Raw genomic sequence first — 19,442 nt, forward strand, 5'->3', positions numbered from 1 at the left:
TCTAAATCAGAGAATGTTTTAAAAGTGAGAAAAATAGAATCCATGTATTTAAGTTCTACCCTTAACCATTTCATGTGGTAATTGCGATTTTAAAAATTGACATGTTTTGATGAGTCATACTCATTTTGGTTTTGATTCCAAATAATTACAAACTTTTTTTTTCAGATATATTCGTAAGTGAATAATGTATGCTTTCTAGGAAATAAAGTTGGAATCCACTTATCTCACTATGCTGAAGAATTTATTATTTAGTGTCAATTTAATTAAAAGTCACAATGTTGATTGAAGTCAGAAAGTAGGGATTTAAATTAGATGCTGTCATAAATTGCAAGATAACTTCCCTTCAGTCAACTTTGCTGTTTTTAAATCAGTTTTTCATTTCATAAATGGTAGAGAGATTATTATGAATACCTTTTAATGATAAATAATTCTCTGCAAATAGAATATACATATGTATATCTGTATTTGTATCTGTATCTATATACATCTGTAGTTAAATATTTCTCCTGCAAAGTGACATCCCACTACCAAGAAAAAAGACCTCGAAAATATTTTTTATAGTCAAAAAGAATATACTCTCTCATGGTATCTGTTAAACTCAATCTGTGTCTTGCCATTTTAATAGGAAAATAAAATAATTACAATAATCTCATTTTATGAGTTCCTTTTCGATCCCCTTGGCAATGAGACCAAAATAGTTAAAATGTATTTTTTGGAAGAAAGACTATAAATAGTATTTTAAATGAAATCTCAATATTTTAAGTACATCCAGGACTGTTCTAGTTGAAGGAATTAGTTCATCATAGTTGTACATGTTCATTTTCCTACACAATTTCTTAAAGAAATATGATTAGAATTTACCCAGCATAAATTATTTGTTCTCATTACTTGCTACTTTTGGTGGCTGACGTATCTCAATAAATCAACAGTTATGTAGCTTTAAAAATTCTAATGTTCTGATTGCATGTAAGTGATTAATAAATTCTGATTTATCTACAATATTTGGATTAAATATAAAATATCTTGATTAGATATTTCTTATTAAAATAATACCAGGACTATTAATAAGAATGCTTAAGTAAATGCATTTGGAGAGTATGCTCACTGACGTTTAAAAAGGATGTTTCCTAATATAAATGCAAACAGCAGACCTTTTTAAATGCCTTTTTGAAAAGCAATATTAATAATCTGAGATTTAATTTTTTACTTGTGATCTCTTATGATCATACTTTTATTGAGAATACAGAATTAATATGAGAAAGCGAGAGTTAATACAAGTGTAGAGTTGTACTGTTTTTATTTTTATCTGAAAAATATATTGTTCTAGTCTTTATACTTTATTATGTAAAAACCAAACATCTTGGAAAATCAGAGTATAAAAATCCTTACATAATATTTTTCTGGTAGTATAAAATATTACCTGACCAAATTTGAATTATGTATTAGAATTTATTTTTAATAATTGTAGCTTAAACCTTTATTTAGCTCACAAACAATTCATTTTAACCACCCAGTCAAGGCTTTTCCCTAGAAGTAATGCTAGAAATAATCAAGACATGCAAGCTCAGGTTTGTTTTCAGAGATGTTCTTCGGAGTGTTATTTATGAGAATGAAGATTCTGGAGGAAAAAAACTAATAATAATACAGAAATGTTTGACTTAAGTTTTGCGTATATGAAACACATACTAAGAATCAAATTTTGGTTAATAGTGGTCAGTGAAATGTTAATGACACAAGTCATGAAATTCAGAAGTACAGGCCTATATATAAGTCTGCTTATTCTTAGTTACATGAGTATAAATCTGTCTATAAACATAAGCACACATACACATATATGTATACATACACACACACACATACACGTTGATGAAAATAAATCTTGGAAAGAATTATGCAGAATGTTAATAGAATTAAGGTTGTCTTTCAAATTAAATATAACATACAAACATAGTAAATATTATAGCCATTGAGTTCTACAGTGCTCATAAACTTATCCCATCCTCCCTACACTTGTAGCTCAGTTTACAGATATTGGTAAAGGCTACATCAAAAATGTTCACAGTTTTAAATTCAGGTAATACACAGTAATAGTATTAACCTATAAATTGAGGTTAAAGGAACATTGTTAAATATTAAAATACAGTAAGACTTACGTGGTAGAATGTTTTAATTTGAGTGTATTTATTGCTTGGATTCAGTGGGAAAAAATTATAGGGCTAACCCATCAGAAGTTAATTGATGAATACATTCATAGAAGAGTACTTATCCTAAATAACAGATGAACTGAGGTACAGATGAAAGCTTTGGCCTTGGTGGGGAGAGATGATTCTAAGAATAGACTTTGTAAGTTTTGTGCTTGAAGGTATACATTGGGCTAGAGGACACAATGCAAAGCTTCTCATCGACATATAATAAAGCGCTGTGGAAAAGTCGACTTCCTGAATTATGCAGATGGTGTCACATAAAGTAAATTAAAAAAAAATGCTTATACTTAATTATTTGTAATAGATAAAGATTTCATATATCTACACATTATACATTTTATACTTTTCCAGTTTGTATCTTATTTTCAGTTCGTATCTTTTTTTCTTATTTGCTTGATCCAAACTAAGGTATCTGAAACTGTGGCTATATATAAATTAGTATCATATTTGAACACAGCATTATTAGCAAAAGAGTAGAGGGTGTCATGGGAACAGTTTTGTGAAGAAGATTGAAGATTACAGGAGATGATTTTCTATTTCCACTAATTCTTTTAATGGTACACACACACACAAGACTGAATACACAAAATGTTCTGAGAAAATCCCTAAACTGCTATCAAAAAGAAAGTTTTCCACAAACACACTACTTCTGTGTCTCAATCCTTCACATTGATGACTTTATGCTCATTTAGTCATCTCTTTTTTTAATAATCACTTTTAGTAAACATATGTTTTTGAGAAGCTGTCTTGAGGAGCTCAGCTATTGGATTTAGAAGAAAATCAAAGCTTCTGTTATAAATATGTTCTCAGAATACAAGTACTATAGTAGTAGTATATTACAAAGTATTATAAATATATTCAAAGAAAACCATGTTTAAGATTTAAAGGAAAGTATGGTGACACTGATTCAAGAAATCAATGATAACAGCAAGAGATAAAAATTACATTAAGAGAAAACAAATGAAGATCTTAAAATTGAAACAGTCAATAACTAAAATTAAAAACTCACTGTTGGGGCTCAACAACACGTTAGAGGTGGCAGAAGGAACAATTAGTAAAGTTGAAAACAGGGCAAAAGAGATTATCCAATCTGACAGACAGTGAAAAATTGAGATAGTTTCTCGTAGAACTGTGGTACACCAGTAAGCGTGGCAACACGCACAAAACTGGCAGACCAGAAGAGAGAAAAATACAAAACAATTTAGAAGGCATAATGCCTGAAAACTTTTTAAATTCAAAGAAAACATTAATCTGCACACCTAAGTTCAACAAACATTACAGAGAACAAACATAAGAGATTCACAACTAGACAGCACAGACAGTTGAAAAGACAAGGAGAAAATCTTAAAAGCAACGAGCAAAACAATTCATTCTGTGCAGCAAACCACGAGATTAGCAACTGACTCCTTATCAGACATATTACAGAACTCCTTTAAGGGCCTCGTATTCGTAAATAGGAAAGCAAGTGTACATATTTTGTGGCCTTCACTTAGGGTAGAGAAATACCACTTTTCTGGTGTTCAGTCAATATCAAAAAATGCCTTACTTGATTGGCCTTTGGAACCAAGTCTGTGCAAGAAGACTGGCTTGCCTGGATCTGGGTGTGAGCCAAAGCTTGAAGAAGTATAAATCAAGGGCTAAGTGAGAACACCAAGCTTGGTAACGTAAAGAAAATCGTATACACAATTTGGCTTAAAACGTTGCCGGTGAGCCAGAGTACCGGAGCATGGAAGAAATAGGCAGGCAGGAACCTATTTCAGTGATCAGATGAATGCAGATCACCTGGAAAGACTTGGGAGTAGCGTAAATGGCCCATGAATAGATATCTTTTCACTAAAGCATGATGCACAGCACAGCATGTACATAAGCTGACTCATTTCAGTTGTCAGAGCTGTAGTGACAACACAAGGACCTACGCCTTTAACAGTAAATGAAGGGGAATCTACCTACAAGACTGGAGTATCAGCACAATGTACAGAAGACTAGGAGGGCAAAATACATATAATTTTCAAAAGACTGGGATGTGCTGCAGTGTTATTAAACAGCATGGAAAAACTAAGAAGTGTGAAAAACCTTTTAAAATGTTAGATGGTACAGGGTCACTATCAAGAAAGCGGTCAAAGTACTAGGAAAATAATCCATAATTTAAAGAGAAAGTTTTGAGGGTTTTGAGAGTAGTGAGCAAATGTATACCAAGAGTAGGGCAGGAACATGAGAGGGCAGGCTCAGGAGTGTGCAGGCACAGAAGGGAGCAGGACAGGGGAGGGCCGGCCCAGGAGAGGTCCTATTAGTCTTCCAAGAGATGACTTTGAGAGGCAATGGGTATTTGAGTCTGGAATACAGGAGGGAGGTCTGGATTGGAAATAGCAGTTTGGAACTTAACCAACTTGTAGATAACACATAAAGCCCTAAGGCTGATGTGGGCGGCAGCAGACAGTAGTAGAGGCCAGAAGACTGAGCCTCAGGGGTGCTGTGTGCCAGCATTCAGGGGCTGGGACTGAGAAGACGGCCAGGGCTGTGGGAGGAAACCAGAGCGGCCTGACACCCGGAAGCCCCGTGAAGAAAGGGCTTGAGGAAGTCGGGGAGAGCAGCGGTGGGAAGTGTGGCTGCCGGGCTGTGCGAGGAGAGGACTAAGAGCTCCCCTTGGAGTCAGCACCTGGTGGGTGGTGGGTGGTGGGTGACCCTGTCGTGAGCAGTTGCAGCGAGTGGACACACTTGCTTGGGTGGAAAATGAGAGGAATCAGAGGAAGCGAATGGGAACAGCTCCTTTGCAGGGGCAGGAGGCGTGTGTGCTGGAGAGCAGAGAAATGGGGCCGCAGCTGGAGGGTGAACACATCTGTTTTTATAAGATGAGGGCAATAACAGTGTATGCTAATAGAAAAGATAGTTTAAATGGGGAAGTTAGTAACACCACATTCCCTTAGGTCAGGGGAATTGCAGGTGGGGGCACAGAAATGCCCCTGAGAGAGTCAGCTTCAAAACACTTGCCAGGTCCAGTCCACTCAAGACCAGCTCCCAGGAGTGTCAGCCACATAGGAACTATACCGCCCCCTGCAGTTTTGATCCTGGCAGGGCCAGAAGCCATAATTAGCCAGCTGAGGAAGGATGGAGTTAGGCAGGAAGAAGAGGCCTGCCCTGCCTTCCCCCCCTCCTGCAAGTGCTCAGCCAGCAGCGTGGCCTCACTGAGTAACTGACGTGGTCTTTTCATAGTTATGTGCTTAAAAAGTTTTCAAATGTTGTACCATGCTCCCGAATAAATCTCAGATTGATTCAAGATTTAATTGGTGGAAATAAAAGCAAAAAAAAAAAAAAAAATACAGTGAAGAAAGCGTGTAAACATAAGGCAGAGCCACAGAGCAGGGTCAGCAGACATGAGGAAACACATTTTCATTTCGTCTAGAGAGCGAGTGTTGGCTTCTCAAGTTTGTACTTAATGATACATATTGCCACAATCTCTGAAACCATGAAAACAGCTTTTTGCTGTTTGCATCTGCTAAATTCCCTGGAGACTGGCTGGGGCCCAGAGGGATGGGGAAAGGAATACACTGGGGGCTAAGGAGATACAGAGGTTTTTGGTGGGGAGCTCTCTGGGGGACTAGGCCTTCAGCATCCTGTGGTTCCACCCCACTCTAACCGCAGTTGCATACAAACATGGCTTTCTCAGGGTCAAGCCTCACTTCTGGAAATGTCCCAAAACACTCAGCCACCTAGCACCAACATTTCAAAGGAATCCAAAATGGCCCACAAGCAATTGCAGAGATTTGAAATGACTTAGGCTCCCACGTGTGCACCGGGCACACTGGGCCTCTGGGCCTCTGGGCACACTCACAGGGACACTGGCTCTGGAGGGACAGTTGAGGGACAGTTGAGGGTCAGTGCTGTTGCTAGGCTACGAGTGTCCCGGACCAAACATTCCAAGCCGCTGAGCTTCACAGCCAAGGTGTGGCAGCGAGACCTCTGTGGCTCTTCTGCAGCGCCAGCGCTGAGATTGGGAGGTGGCAAGAGACCAGGAGGGAAGTGAGCGGTGTCGGAAGGCGATAAGCCAGATGAAGAAGAGACTCGTTGAGTTCGTGAACTGGGTGGACTTCAGCATCCATCAGAGAGAGCGCAGGGATCGTGAGAAGCCTGTGCCTGGGTATCATGTCCATAGGTGTGAGCTAAAGGAGTTCCACAAAGCCGCATATTTAGGTGACACGCGTACAGTGCAGGAGTTGCTGTCACATAAGAAAAATGTAGACAGCAGAGACAGGAAGAACAGGTAACAGAGGTGGTGCGGGGTGGGGCGGGCCTAGGAGGAGCTGCCAACTGTGGTTGTAAGACATGGATTTTAAATTGCCTTCCCATGTCAGAGATGTTCAAGTGTGAGACAATGAGCATGTTAGAATCATTGAAGTACAGTGTTCTCTCTCATCCTTGCAGCAGCAAAGTAGATACACTATCATTTTACTCAATTGAAATGTTGTCTTGGTAAAATAGTAACGGTAACAATTATAATATTATCTAACAATTATTGAGCTGTTGAACTGCCAGACACTTTGCATAGCTTTTCATTTAAGCATCACAGCGGCATCCTGTAAGATCACTACTACTTCATGCCCATTTTGTTGATGAGGAAACTGAGGCACAGTCAGGCTAAGTGAGAGCTAATAAGGGACAGTGTTAAAGTAGAAGTCAGACCCAAGGTGAGCTGAATCTCAACGGCATGCCCTTGCTATTCAAACAGGTAGCTCTTCCATTAATGTGGTGAGTAATTAGAGCTAATGAATATTGTTCTTTCCCCATAGAAAGAACTAAGATAAGAAGACTAAATGTTAGTTTCAAAGGGGTAGGAATAGCATGCTGTTGAATGTTTACAATTACACGAGTAACTGTACCTTTGAACTAGTATGCTCTAATTTCCTAAAAAGTCCTCTCATGTTCTCAGGACTGCACTACACTTAGCCTGCGCCAGCGGCCAGTCATCAGTGGTGGCTCTCCTTATCCAGCGGAAGTGTGACCTGGATGCTCGTGATGAGGAAAGCAAGACAGCTCTCATCAAGGTGTGTAGCAGCCAACCGTGTCCACGTGAGATGGATTCAATTTACTTACTTAGAATAAAAATGAATTTATCTGTTTTAAATATAAGAAGCTGCTGGGGCTTGAGGAATGTTAACTTGGAATGCCTAGCACTTACAGTCTGTTTCTTGGCATGATACCAACAGGCTGTACAATGCCGGAAAGAAGCGTGTGTCACTATCCTGCTGAAACAGGGTGCTGACCCAAATCTTGCGGACAACTGTCAGAACACTGCTCTGCATTACGCCGTCTTGGCTGAAGAAACATCAATTGCAGCAGAGCTGCTCCGCTATAAGGCAAACATCGAGGCGATAAACAAGGTATAGCTCAACTGACTATTTGCAAGATATTTGAAATACAGGGTTATTTGTAGCTACAGGTGTTTTATTTATAGTAGTATGTATACTGAATACATCAGGCCCTGTTACCATGGAAACAACTCCAAAGCCAAGGCCAGGGGCTAGAGGTAGTGCCCACAGAAAGGGCAGAGCTCTGTCTCCCAGCCGCACTTGTACCCCAGAAGGAGCAACTTCCCATTAGAAAGTGCCTGGGAGTGGGTGGTAGGCTCAGAGCCTACAGAAGATGAAAGCTTGCGGGGAGTGAAGTGATGGCAAGGGCTGGGTGCCTGCCTGGGGGTGGGTGGGAGGAGGAAGGAACCCAGTACCCAGCAGGGGGAGCTGGGTGACTGCACCTGGGCAGGGGAGGCAGCAAACCACAGGCCCTGAGCACCCCAGGATCCTAGGTTCTAGAATCTGGGCAAGTGAGGTCAGGTCATGTTTGACAGCCAGCAGGGGCATTCACCTGTGCTGGTGGCCACATGGCTCTCCACGTACACCTTCACCTTGGGGTCTTCCATGCTCAGCCGGGTGCAGCTCCCCTGCGGGGCTGTGGCTGTAGGTGGGGAGGAAGTGATGGCAAAGCTGGTCCTCCTGCTTTTCCTCCTGGCTCTGCCCTGAAGATTTGGATTGAATAAGTCTACTCAGGTCTGGACACAGGTATTTAGAAATACTTCCCTGAGATTCTGATACAACCCTTGGTTAAGGACTATTGAATGGATATATATAATACATGTAAATTCACAGATCTCAAAAATAAGACGTCTCTGGAAGAGCGGGAGTTTGATAAATGCTGCTTCTTTCAGTGCTCTCGTTTCCAGCCATGTTAGCCTGACTTCTATCTGTCTCTTCCTGGCAATATTACTGGCAGTATCTGTTGCCTTGAAGAGTAGCTCCTTTTCCCTTCTAACCACTGATCATTCAGTGGCACTCTGACAGTCTTAGAAACTTGGTTGTGGTGAGTGATTCAGTAAGTAGAGTCGGACCCTTTAAAGATTTTGCACCATTTGTTCCCATCCAGGTCATTAGGTCAACAGGGTTTTTCTGATTGCAGTAATAGGAAATCATGAGCCTTCTTTTGGTTAAAGCTGTGTGACAGACTCTTGCAATATATCTGTTAGATTCACTGAGCCCTAGCATAATCAAGATGACAGCTTTTTAAAATTAAAGTCTAGTTACAGTGTTGTGATAGTTTCTGGTGTACAGCAAAGTGATTCTATTATATATATACATATATATATATATATATTCTTATTCAGTTATATATTTATATTCTTATTCAGTTATATATATTCTTTTCCAGTTATATATAAAATTCTTACTCAGTTATATATATTCTTATTCAGTTATATATATTTTCTTATTCAGTTATATATACTCTTTCTCAGTTATATATATATACATATATATATTCATATTCTTTTCCATTATGTTTTATTACAGGATAGTGAGTATATTTCCCTGTAGTATTTACAGAAGGACCTTGTTGTTCATCTATTTTATATATAGTAGTTTCTATCTGCTAGTCCAAAACTGCTAATTTATTCTTCTCCCACCCCCTTTCCCCTTTGGTAACCACCAGTTTGTTTTCTATGTCTGTGAGTCTGTTTCTGCTTTGTAAATAAGTTCATTTGTATCATATTTTAGAGTCCACATATTAAGCGATAGCCTATGGGATTTGTCTTTCACTTTCTGACTTACCTCACTCAGTATGAGACTCTCTAGGTCCTTCCATGTTGCTGCAAGTGGCATTAGTTCATTCTTTTTTATGGCTGAGTCATATTCCATTGTATATATGTGTACCATGCAAGATGGCAGTTTTAAACATCAAGACCCATGACATTAGTAACAAATTGGAATTGTTTTAATAATTTAGTTTCGGCCGTCTTTTGAACTGATGATCCATTTGATTAACAATCAGGGAGAATAAGATACAGGTAGATTGTAGTTTTAGCAGGCATTGGAAAAATTCTTGAAGTGGGTATCATGAGTCTTAATCACAATTTTTATTACATGTTGGGGCCCAGTGTTTTCGTGTGTAAGACATATGATTCTACAGGAAGGCAAGGTTTTACATACAAATACTTGATTTACACCCAACTGTTTGGAAACACAGCAAACATAAAAACACAAGTGGGCTATAGACTAAACATGGCCCTGGGTATGTTCAGTTTGTCTCCACACATTGAGTCAACATTTAAAATTTAGGAGACTTGTGCAGAAATCTGCACTTCAGAACTTCTCCTAAAGAATCAAATCTGGTCCCCCTTGAGCCCAGGCTCCTGTGCGGTCTGCCCTGCAGAGGTGGCCCCTTCTCGGTGGGGCGTGCGTTCTCCGGTGTGCTGTCCTCACCTGGGACCTTCACTTACTCGGGCCACCTATGTTGCCTCTGTAAGCATTTGAATTTACAATTCCTGTTGTATATTTTGATAAATATTTCAATATTTTAAAGTCAGTCTATATTAATTTATAGTCTACTTCATATTTTATAATAATCCCTTAAGAGTGGGATGGAAGTTTTCAAATTAGAATTTATAAGTTGGTTTAAGAAAAACCTTTTCTTTACTTGCAAGTAGTCATATTCCCATTGGAATGTCTGCAAGCTTTATGAGATTAGTCGTAGTTGTAACTGGATAGGTTATGCATGTTGCAGACAGTATGGTATCTTTCTCCTCAGCGTGGCTCCTTAAAAATGTAGTTGATTCAGCAGCTAAATGGCTCTCTCTGGAGCAGTGTTTAGAGTGTCAGGAGTAGTAGTTGAGCAGTAAGGTAAGTAGAGAATGCCTGACACGTGCTGCGATAGAAGCGAAGGTTCTTGGAACCAGCAAATGTCTGAAGTGGGTTTCAGAGAATGACTTCACAGGGAAACTTTCGAGGAGGCCAAGGAGGAACCTTTTCAAGAGAAGGGGCACAGAGGGGCGAGGTGGAAGGGGCTACTTGTTATTTACTTTTTTATAGTATATGTTTTAAGTTCAGAGACTTCAGTTTTTAAATTCAGCTTTGAAATGTATATGTAATTTTGTACATTATCAAATGTTTTTACTATTTTACAGTATAACTTCACACCATTTTTAGTCGCCGTCAGGGAGAACAAAGAAGAGATGGTCAAATTTTTGATTGAGAACGGGGCAGATGTACATGCAGTCGACAAGATGCAAAGGTACAATAGTTTGTTCTCTCTCCCTCTTTTTTTTTTTTTTTTGTTTAATCTTAATGTTGTTCTAGAGTAGTAACAGCCAATCAGAAAGATTAACTTAATAAGAAGAGGATTAACTTGGAATCAACACATCATCAGTCAGGTAGAAAAGCAATTATTCTGCCTGGTGTCACGAAGAACGGTATGCAGCAGGATTCATCTTCCTTTATGGTAGTGACTGCTGTCATTTGCAACCTGATTTTTTTGGTCATGTGATCTTACCATAGTTCAGGGTTTTCACTTTAGCTTTATCAGTATGGACTCTAATTTTAATTTACCTTATGAGAAAGTGTTGAATTTCTTCATTCTTTTATAATTTTTTTAACCTCTACTTGGTGTATATATATTTTTTAAAAGATGCATATTAAACAGAGAGGAGTTTGTTTTGCCTTTTGGATGATTCTGCTTTAAATTACTTTCTTTGAAGGATAGTGATGTGATTAGGTTATCACTAAGTGAGTATCACTAAGAGAGTAACTATGACCAGATACTGTGGGCTCATCAGTTTTTATCCTTTTTCATTTCTAGTACAGTTTGATATTTTTATTTTCAGTTGATAATGGTAGAAGGAAGAAAAATAGCTTGAATTACTGAATAAACACTCCCTTTAAAGAAGACAGGTCATTGGTGGATGATAGAGAGGAAGGAGCTGGGCTTTAGAGTCAGACGAGGTTGAATTCCCAGCTCTCGTGCTGGTCAGGTGTGTTACCTGGGGGACATGACTTATCACCAACCAGTATGTTTCCTGTCATGTAAAGGAGGGTCGTCGTACATCCTTCAAGGGTGGCTGTGCCTAAGAAAGACCACGCGTAGACTGTTCAGGTTAGTGCCGGGCACATGCTTCTCAGCGCGATTAACTGCAGCCGTGACTATTTGTGTTGCTATTTTTATTCATGTTACTGTTTTCAGCCTGCAAACAGCTTCTCCTTACCTGATTTTAAAGTGTTATATTTCAGACTAGAGAAGAAATGGGGAATCCTTTATTTAAACCTTTACCTACTTCAGATAAGTGACCTCAGCATCCTTTCTTGTCCATCAGAGGACTTTAAACTAGCAACTTCTACTATGTGCTACCCAAGTAGGACAGGAGGCTTCTTTTTGGCCCTCCATTTTGGCCTTGGAGGTAATTTGCAAAGATGAGCACTCGAGCATGTAAGTGGTCAGTTCTCCAGGGCTAGGCAGGATAGTAACTTGGTAAACTAGACGAAATTAACTGCTTGAGTTACGCTAACTACGTTCCTAAGGGTGAAGTTGTCTCTTTTATTTTAGATCAGCGCTCATGCTTGCTGTGTTTCATGACTCACCGGACACAGTCAAGCTGCTGCTTCAGAAGCACGTTAATGCCAGTTCTCGAGATTTACACGGAATGTCTGCTGAAAGATATGCTTGTCGTAATGGTTTTAAACAGTAAGTGTTTACATTAAAATGCCAGTTATCTCTAAATTGAGGTTGAAAGTGACTAACTGTTACTTGTTACATGACAGGTGAGAGTTCCTAGTTGGGAGCAGGCACTTTGGGGATGGCAGTGAGACCCTCCCCATCACCAGCTGGAAACCAGCAAAAGGCCAGACTAGTGAGATGGAGCAGTGGGCACGGGGTTCTTTATCTCAGGGTTTGTAAGACCTTTATCCTTAGGGTCCTACTGGTCTCCATTTCATTCCAGTGAAAGCCCTATGCATGGGGTCCAAATAATGTCACATATCTGATTTTTCTAACTAGTTATTTGGGTCTTGAAATGTTTAGCAGAGCAGAAAATCCTGTATTTTCCTTTGGGGGCTTTCTTCTATAATCTTCCTCTTGCATTTTTCAAGAACCTAAGGGATTCCCTAAGGCCACAGTGACAATCCTCTCCCACGAGGCATTGGGGCAGGGCGAGGGCATGCTAATCGTTCTCTTGTTTCCCTTGATTCTGTTGCTGCAGCGTTGGTACTAAAACTAGTTTTAACAGGATCTCCTTGGCAGCTGAGTCTGGGGTCTGGATGTTGCTCTCTAAAGACCTTTAATAAAATTTTAAAAGAAGAAAAGGAAAAAGAAACTGGTCGTGCAGTCGGGTCATGACTGACCTCTGCTCCCGGGATGCCTGTGCTGATCCAGTTTCCGCGGTCTTCGTGGCGATCGACACGTAAACTTCAGCGTGACAGCTTGTTTAGTTCTCATACATATGCTTGTATGAGGTCATATATTTGTAAATGAGTTTAGCTACAAGTTATATAGTAGCTGAGGTGTCCTGAATTATAAACCACAAAGAACAGCTAATCACCATAATTTGTAACATTTTCTGAAAACTGCCACATTTAAATGTTACACCTATAAAAAAACACACATTGGGTTTTATTTGGGATTCTCAAATAGATCCAGCATTAAAGTTCAAGAACAGATTATTCCATTCTTCCACGATTTCTCTGAGCATCTGAGGGATACATTGTCTCATTAAATCTTCATAATACTCTTATGAGTATTAATAACTAACTGCCTAACAAGACAGTAAGATCCCAGTTTTATAAAGGAAGACTTTGAGCTGAAGAGAAGCCCCTTTTCCAGGAACAAATAGCTGTTGTTTATAGAGCTGGGACTTCTGAGTTCGAGACACTTTCCATATGTCAGGCTCGCTCTAGTTAACTTGCTGAGCTGTACTGCCCTCAGTTCATGACTACTTCACCTTCCTTTTTTTTCTTTTTTAATTATACATCCTAAACTTAAAAGTGTAGATTGTACAAGTTTGAAGTATAGGGACAGTTGAAGTTTTGACATTACCTCTGATATTGTCTGAAATAAGCTAAGAATTTAATATACTTGGTAATTATTTTTCATATTAGTATTCAAGTAGTAATATTTATTTATCCCATTTTTTTATACATAGCCTTTACCAGCTGATTGTCGACTACACAAATGGAAATATACCAACTACTCCTCCTCAAAATAGCGACCTGGGACAGAGTTCTGGTAATAAGTTACTCTTGTTGGGCCTACCATAGATAAGGAAGTAAGATTGAGGAAATTTTGATAATGAAAATGCAGTCAAACAAGCCAGTGTGTAAATTTCATGTATGTTTTTATATTTTTCATTAATGTTTTCTTAATGGTCTAATATTCAGAATTCCTTAAGAAGTTAATTGTAGGTACTTTAAAATCTGAGACAATATTGTCTGAAAAGAAATTCATTTTTTTTAATCATGGCTCCTGAAATCCCATATTATATCTTTGTGTAAATAAGAAAAACAGGGTTTTCACTTTGTTGTACATTTCCTCTAACATTATAACAAGTTGGCCTTGTTACAGAGCTGGATCTTTAATTTTTACAGTAAATGGATTGCTTCCGGTAAATGAATGCTAGTTATTGCATAATGAGTAGTCTCACTATAAAGTTATTGTCTTTAACACTGGTAGCTCAGCAATACCTTCCTGGTGCTGTAAACAAATGGCCAACAATTAGAACTGCACAGCTGGGCCAGTGTGTAGCATACTAATAAGAGACTGTTTTTCAAAGATTCCTAGTGATAGGGCAGAAGTCAGGAAAGCAGTGCCTTGTTGAGAAGCACTGGTTACTTTTTGCATCATTACACCAACAAGGTCTCTTTCTTACTGATGCATTCCTCAGAAGTGCCAACAGAATGAGATATGTTGCCTTCATGAGAGTCAGATGTTTTCTTCTTTTTGGGGGATAGGGGATACTTGTCATGAAACTATATTTTGTTGGAACAAGGTTTTCTATTGCCATTAGTTAAAGGATTGTCATAATAATTACTCAAATAGCACAACTCAGGACTCAACAAATTGTAATAAAAGCACAGAAATGCTTCACATAAAAAAAAAAAAAGAAGAAGGCTGTGTTGCCTAGATGTGACCCCTAGGATGCTGTTCAGTCTGCACTGTATGAGGGCACCTTTAAGTTGGTAGACCTGGATCAAGCAAAGAACTTCCGTTGTAGGAAATACAAAGATGGAATAGACAGTGTTTTGGTCTTCAAGGTGCTCATAACACAACAGAGTTGTCCCTGGTTAATGTCTTTTTTTTTAAACAGGATTTTCAAAGAAAACATTCTTATCTCTTAATTCATCCACTTAACAGATGACTCTCAAGTGTCTTTTAGGTACTAATCGCCACTCTGACTTTACAGAACGCAAACAGGTCAAAAGCACAGTTCCTGGCCTCCGGGAGGTCGTTACTGTCATCACCATTTTTATGATTTGCTTTACTTTATTCGCTGCTTACTGTGTCCCAGAGCCCACGAGGACTTTGTAACTGTCTTTATATATATTTTTATTGGTATTTAATATGTGCCAAAACTTTAAGTCCATGGTGAGGAAAGAAGTTTTTGAAAAGTGGGTAGGATGTCAGGTAAGCCATGCAGAGCGAGCAGAAGTTTGCCAGGGAAGGAGGCAGAAGGGCAGTGTTTGGTGGGCAGAACATCTTTGAAGATTACATTTGGCAGAAAGGACAGCAGTGCAGAGGCTAAGATGTGCCAGTGAACTTTGCAGGATCTGTGAGTTTCATTTTGTTGGTGCAGGAAGGATGCTGTAGGAATGGTTGGGAACGAGGTGACTACCTAGCTCAGGCACGCTTCTGAAAGCCTTTCTAGTACTACAGAAAGGAGGAGGTCTGCTGTAGACCTTGGGAAATGTGTCAGAATGCTCTTAGCCGCAAATAATAATAGGAGCCCCAAGTACCAGTGGCTACAGCAGCAGGAGTCAGGTTTGGTTAGAAGGTTCGGTGATGTCGTCAGGATCCCAGACGCTGTCCCTCCTTCAGCTGTGAGGCTGCTGGTGTTTGATGTCGCCTTTCCTGGTCTGCTGATTGGCAGCAGCTCCCAGCGTCGTCTTCTCACCTGACAGTATCCGCAGGCGAGGAGGGCTGCTTCCCTCTGCATGTTTCCTGTTAACGAGGAAGAAAACAGAGACGCTTCCGGTAGACTTCCTCTGGCATCTTACTGGCTGGGCTACATCGCATGCTCATGCCTAAGCCAGCCTCGGGGGAAGGAGATGTAGTTACTGTGATGACCGCAGAATAATCATTCCTCTTTTTGCAGCTAAGAAGAGATTACCTTCTTCGCGTACTGGGGCAGAAAACATCCAAGAACAGTTGCAATTGTCTGGCAAGGACGACAAAGAAGAAATGGTTGTCGAGTTGGGAACCAGCAATGGCAGCCGCATGGATCCACTGAAGAATGTTGAGCAGAAGAGTAAGAAGATTCGATGTGAGTCTTAGGGTTTCCTGGTTGTGACATAAAGCAGGGATGCACAAGCTTTTTCTATAAAGGGCCAGAGAGTCAATATTTTAGGCCATGTGGTGTCTGTCACATCTACTCGTGTCTGCCATTGCAGTGTGAAGGCAGCCCTAGAGCGTATGTGAGCGAATAGGGATGACCGTGCCCAGATAACATGAGGCCGACAAAGCCAAGTGGCAGGGTGGGTTAGTCCCATGGGTGTCGTGCAGAAACACCACGCTGTGTGAGCGTGACGTTGTCAGTTTATGATACTCATTCTACTAATGATTATCATTCTTTTGTGAGTCTCGTAAAGTTTGATTGGGATTTTGGTCCTTGTAAACAGCAGTTCACTTCAAGATTCCAAGTTTGGATAAACACCCTTTTTCTTTTTGATAAATATAAAGGAGGGGAAGTGGTTTTTATGCATTAATTACCTACCAGGAGTATACTCAGTATTCACTCAAGTGTGTAGTCTCCAGGTGTGGTCCCAAAGGAATGCTTGTTAACAGAACATTGGTCTTACACTTTCAATATTCTGTATTTTTCTATTGCTGATATGAAGTCTATTTTACTTTTTTCTTTAATAGCGGATTTAGTGGTTGAGGTTTCACCGAGGAATGAAGATATCTCTGTCATCAGGTAGGATTTTATGGATTTTTAAAAATTACATGTTGACTAAGGGAACACGGAGAAAAGAAACAAGGCTTGTTGAGTGTCCTACTCTGGGTTTGACACCGTGTTATGTACTTGACATTTGTTACCTCGTACAGTCACCACAACAGCTTTGCAGAGTAGCTGTGCTGTTACAGCTCACTGTTAGTTAACTAGGCAACTGTAGCTTAAGGAGGTTGACTGGTTGACCCATGATTCCATGGTTAGCAAGTAGTTGACCTGTGACTTGACCATCAGGGAGCCTGGCTCCCAAATCTGCTTTCTTATCCCTCAGCATAGACTTTTGTGACTAGTTTGTTTAAAGAAATGAACTCACTCATTTTTGATGTGTATTTTTGCTCCAAAGCGTTTCACCCAAACATGATATTGATGATTCAAGGCCTCCATCAGATGATGACTTAGCTCTTCCTCCCAAGGTAAAGTGTTCTTTTGTGAAATTCATTTTTCTGCTCTGAATTTAGTTTTGTGTAGTATTTACTCTGAAAATTTAGCAGTGGTCTGCCTATCATTGTTTTATGTTTGTGTTAGAAAGTTGGTCAGAGTAACCCATTTAATAAAAATATGGCAGGTTGATGTTTTTCTTTTTCTTTTTTCTTTTCTTTTTTTTTTACTTTGGTAAATACTGAAGATAAGGCTGAAGCAAAATGGACTAGAAGATATATAGTGACAGGAAAACTGTACTGTGAAAAGGTTTCCCACAATAGAGGAAGTGTGAAACTTGGCCAAGGATAAGGGTTCTTTGACTTTAAAACCACACTGACGGCACTTGTATAATACTTGTGCCTCAGGGACATCTTCAGTGCACACAGCTACTTACTGTGATAATCGTGGCCTCTTCCTGGGGCCTTTCAGTTCCAAAACTGCATAGCATGTGTCTTTTTTTTCCCCCTTGGACACTTTTTATTTTGGTATCAGAGAGTTGTGAGGAAAGAGGTTTTCGATTTGTTTGTTTGTTTGTTTGTTTTACTTTATTTCTATCTCTGGTTCTGCATTAAGACTATAATAATAGTTGAAATTATAAAAATTTAGAAATTAAAATTTTGTTTCTCAAAATCCATATTATAGATTCCTCTGTGTTTTCTAAATTATCCCATTAAGAGTGTATTCAAAACTCTTCATCTAATTGAAGAATACATGTTTTCCCTGAAATAGCAACCAGCTCTCAAAGTAGACTCTTAATAACAACCATATGATAAAACCTACTTCAGAATTCCTTTGTATTATAGTTTAAAATAGTACGTCCAGTCCTCGTGTCCCATTCTAAAATTTCAAGTTTCAGATACTTTGTAGTATAGTTATTTACATATTCATTTTATAACCCCTGCATCAGTATACACCGCTAGAGATTAGGGAACGTAATTGTGCATTTCCTGGAGCACCTAGAATAAGGTCTTAAATGTAAGAAGCATTTTAGTATTTTTTGAATGTGAGTGCATGAGGAGACATGGACTTCTGCACCACGCTGCAGGTTATATAACACGCACACTCTATCATAATGAAATCTATTTGATGGTTACAGGTAATATAGTACACGTACTATGTCATAATGAAATCTATTTGAATTCTAAAAATATGACTTAAATTTCTATTCCCTTTGTTTAGGTTGTAAAAGTTCAGTTTTTATGACAGGAAATCTGTCATAAATGCCAAGGAAATAGATAAGAAGTATATGATGAATAGGAATAAGTTACAGTCTGTTTTCCAGTATCTACCAATTGTGAGCTTAGAATTTGAGATGAAAACTTTTTAACCTTCTTTTTAGCCCCCTCTCATGTTCCATTCAATGTATCTTTTCAAGCTATATATTATCCTTAGAATCCTGATTACCTGTTGTTTCTCTAGGTGGAAAGTTGATGTGTTAGGAACTTTCTAAAATCGATTTTTCTCTCTCTCTAGTAATAATTCACAGTGCTCAGGTAGTGAGAGATGACCGTGTTCAATTGAGCGACTTCTAGTGACAAAATTTAAGTCTTACTTATAGTAGTATTTACAAACAAACGGTTGTAGATTAATACAAGTCAGTATTATTGGGGATATACTATGAACAAAAGACTTTGTTTTATATATCATATATTTTGATATTTGTATAAAATTTGCTGAAGAATAATATATATACTTGCACGTGTAATTTATATATTTTTATATATATAATAAAAAGGTAAAACAGAAGCTTTCATTCATAGTATATCCCTGACGATACTGACACATCACCCATCTATCATATATAGATGCTGAAATACATGTATTTCTCCACATGCCTTGTTATACTTACATTTTCCTGTTTTTCTTGCCTGAAGATTGTACTAGACTAGTCATGTTAAAATATAAATGCAGGGATGTTTTGACTTCACTTTCTCACTTTTACATTTGCCCAGCAAAATTTTTTCCTCATTTTAACCCACACTTAGTAAAGTCATTCCGTGCCACGTGTCACATCACTGCAGACTGCACTTCTGTTAATTTTCCAGACTCACCTAATGAAACTGGTGTATGCAGTGCAAAAACCAAGGCTTAGAAGTCATAGGGAATCAGCTTGGGTTCTGAAGTTACATTTTCTAAAAACTAAAGAAAATTATTCTTGGTCAGCCTGTGACCAGCTGTTTCTTTGTTATAAATGAATGTGTAAAACTCTTAATGAGATTCAGAGAGAAACAGGTTGTACTAAAAAAAAAAAAAAAACCCACAAAAAAATGGTGTTTTTGTTTGTTTGTTTAACCAATTTGACCTTGAAAAGACAGTGCTTGTGACTTCAAAGTATTAATATATTTGGATTG

General features: G+C 38.9%; 2 protein-coding genes across 3 annotated transcripts in view; both read left to right on the top strand.

The window, feature by feature from the left end:
* The first annotated feature begins 5,486 nt into the window (after positions 1-5,486).
* LOC135321031 (ankyrin repeat domain-containing protein 7-like) lies at positions 5,487-13,470 on the top strand. The gene is made up of 5 exons (XM_064484595.1): positions 5,487-6,462; positions 7,129-7,243; positions 7,406-7,579; positions 10,648-10,754; positions 12,060-13,470. Exons 1-5 carry the CDS (start codon positions 6,251-6,253, stop codon positions 12,199-12,201), a joined length of 750 nt encoding a protein of 249 aa, XP_064340665.1. The 5' UTR covers positions 5,487-6,250; the 3' UTR covers positions 12,202-13,470.
* A 152-nt stretch (positions 13,471-13,622) lies between these two features.
* The window catches only part of LOC135321030 (ankyrin repeat domain-containing protein 26-like), a 36,988-nt gene continuing 31,168 nt past the window's right edge, over positions 13,623-19,442 (top strand). For both annotated transcript variants that reach the window (XM_064484590.1, XM_064484594.1), the window contains exons 1-4: positions 13,623-13,733; positions 15,817-15,984; positions 16,584-16,635; positions 17,015-17,084. In XM_064484590.1, the coding sequence (XP_064340660.1) occupies positions 15,903-15,984; positions 16,584-16,635; positions 17,015-17,084 (204 nt within the window). In that variant the 5' untranslated portion in view covers positions 13,623-13,733; positions 15,817-15,902. The remainder of the gene's footprint in view (positions 13,734-15,816; positions 15,985-16,583; positions 16,636-17,014; positions 17,085-19,442) is intronic.

The sequence above is a fragment of the Camelus dromedarius genome, chromosome 3 (genome assembly GCF_036321535.1).
Source record: "Camelus dromedarius isolate mCamDro1 chromosome 3, mCamDro1.pat, whole genome shotgun sequence".
Taxonomy (NCBI): Eukaryota; Metazoa; Chordata; class Mammalia; order Artiodactyla; family Camelidae; genus Camelus; species Camelus dromedarius.

Bases quoted from the DNA above. Each gene is read 5' to 3' on its own strand.
- LOC135321031 (XM_064484595.1), top strand. From the start codon at position 6,251: ATGAAGAAGAGACTCGTTGAGTTCGTGAACTGGGTGGACTTCAGCATC. The intron at 6,463-7,128 runs GTAACAGAGGTG...TCATGTTCTCAG, and splicing joins AGCAGAGACAGGAAGAACAG to GACTGCACTACACTTAGCCT. The intron at 10,755-12,059 runs GTACAATAGTTT...CTTTTATTTTAG, and splicing joins GCAGTCGACAAGATGCAAAG to ATCAGCGCTCATGCTTGCTG.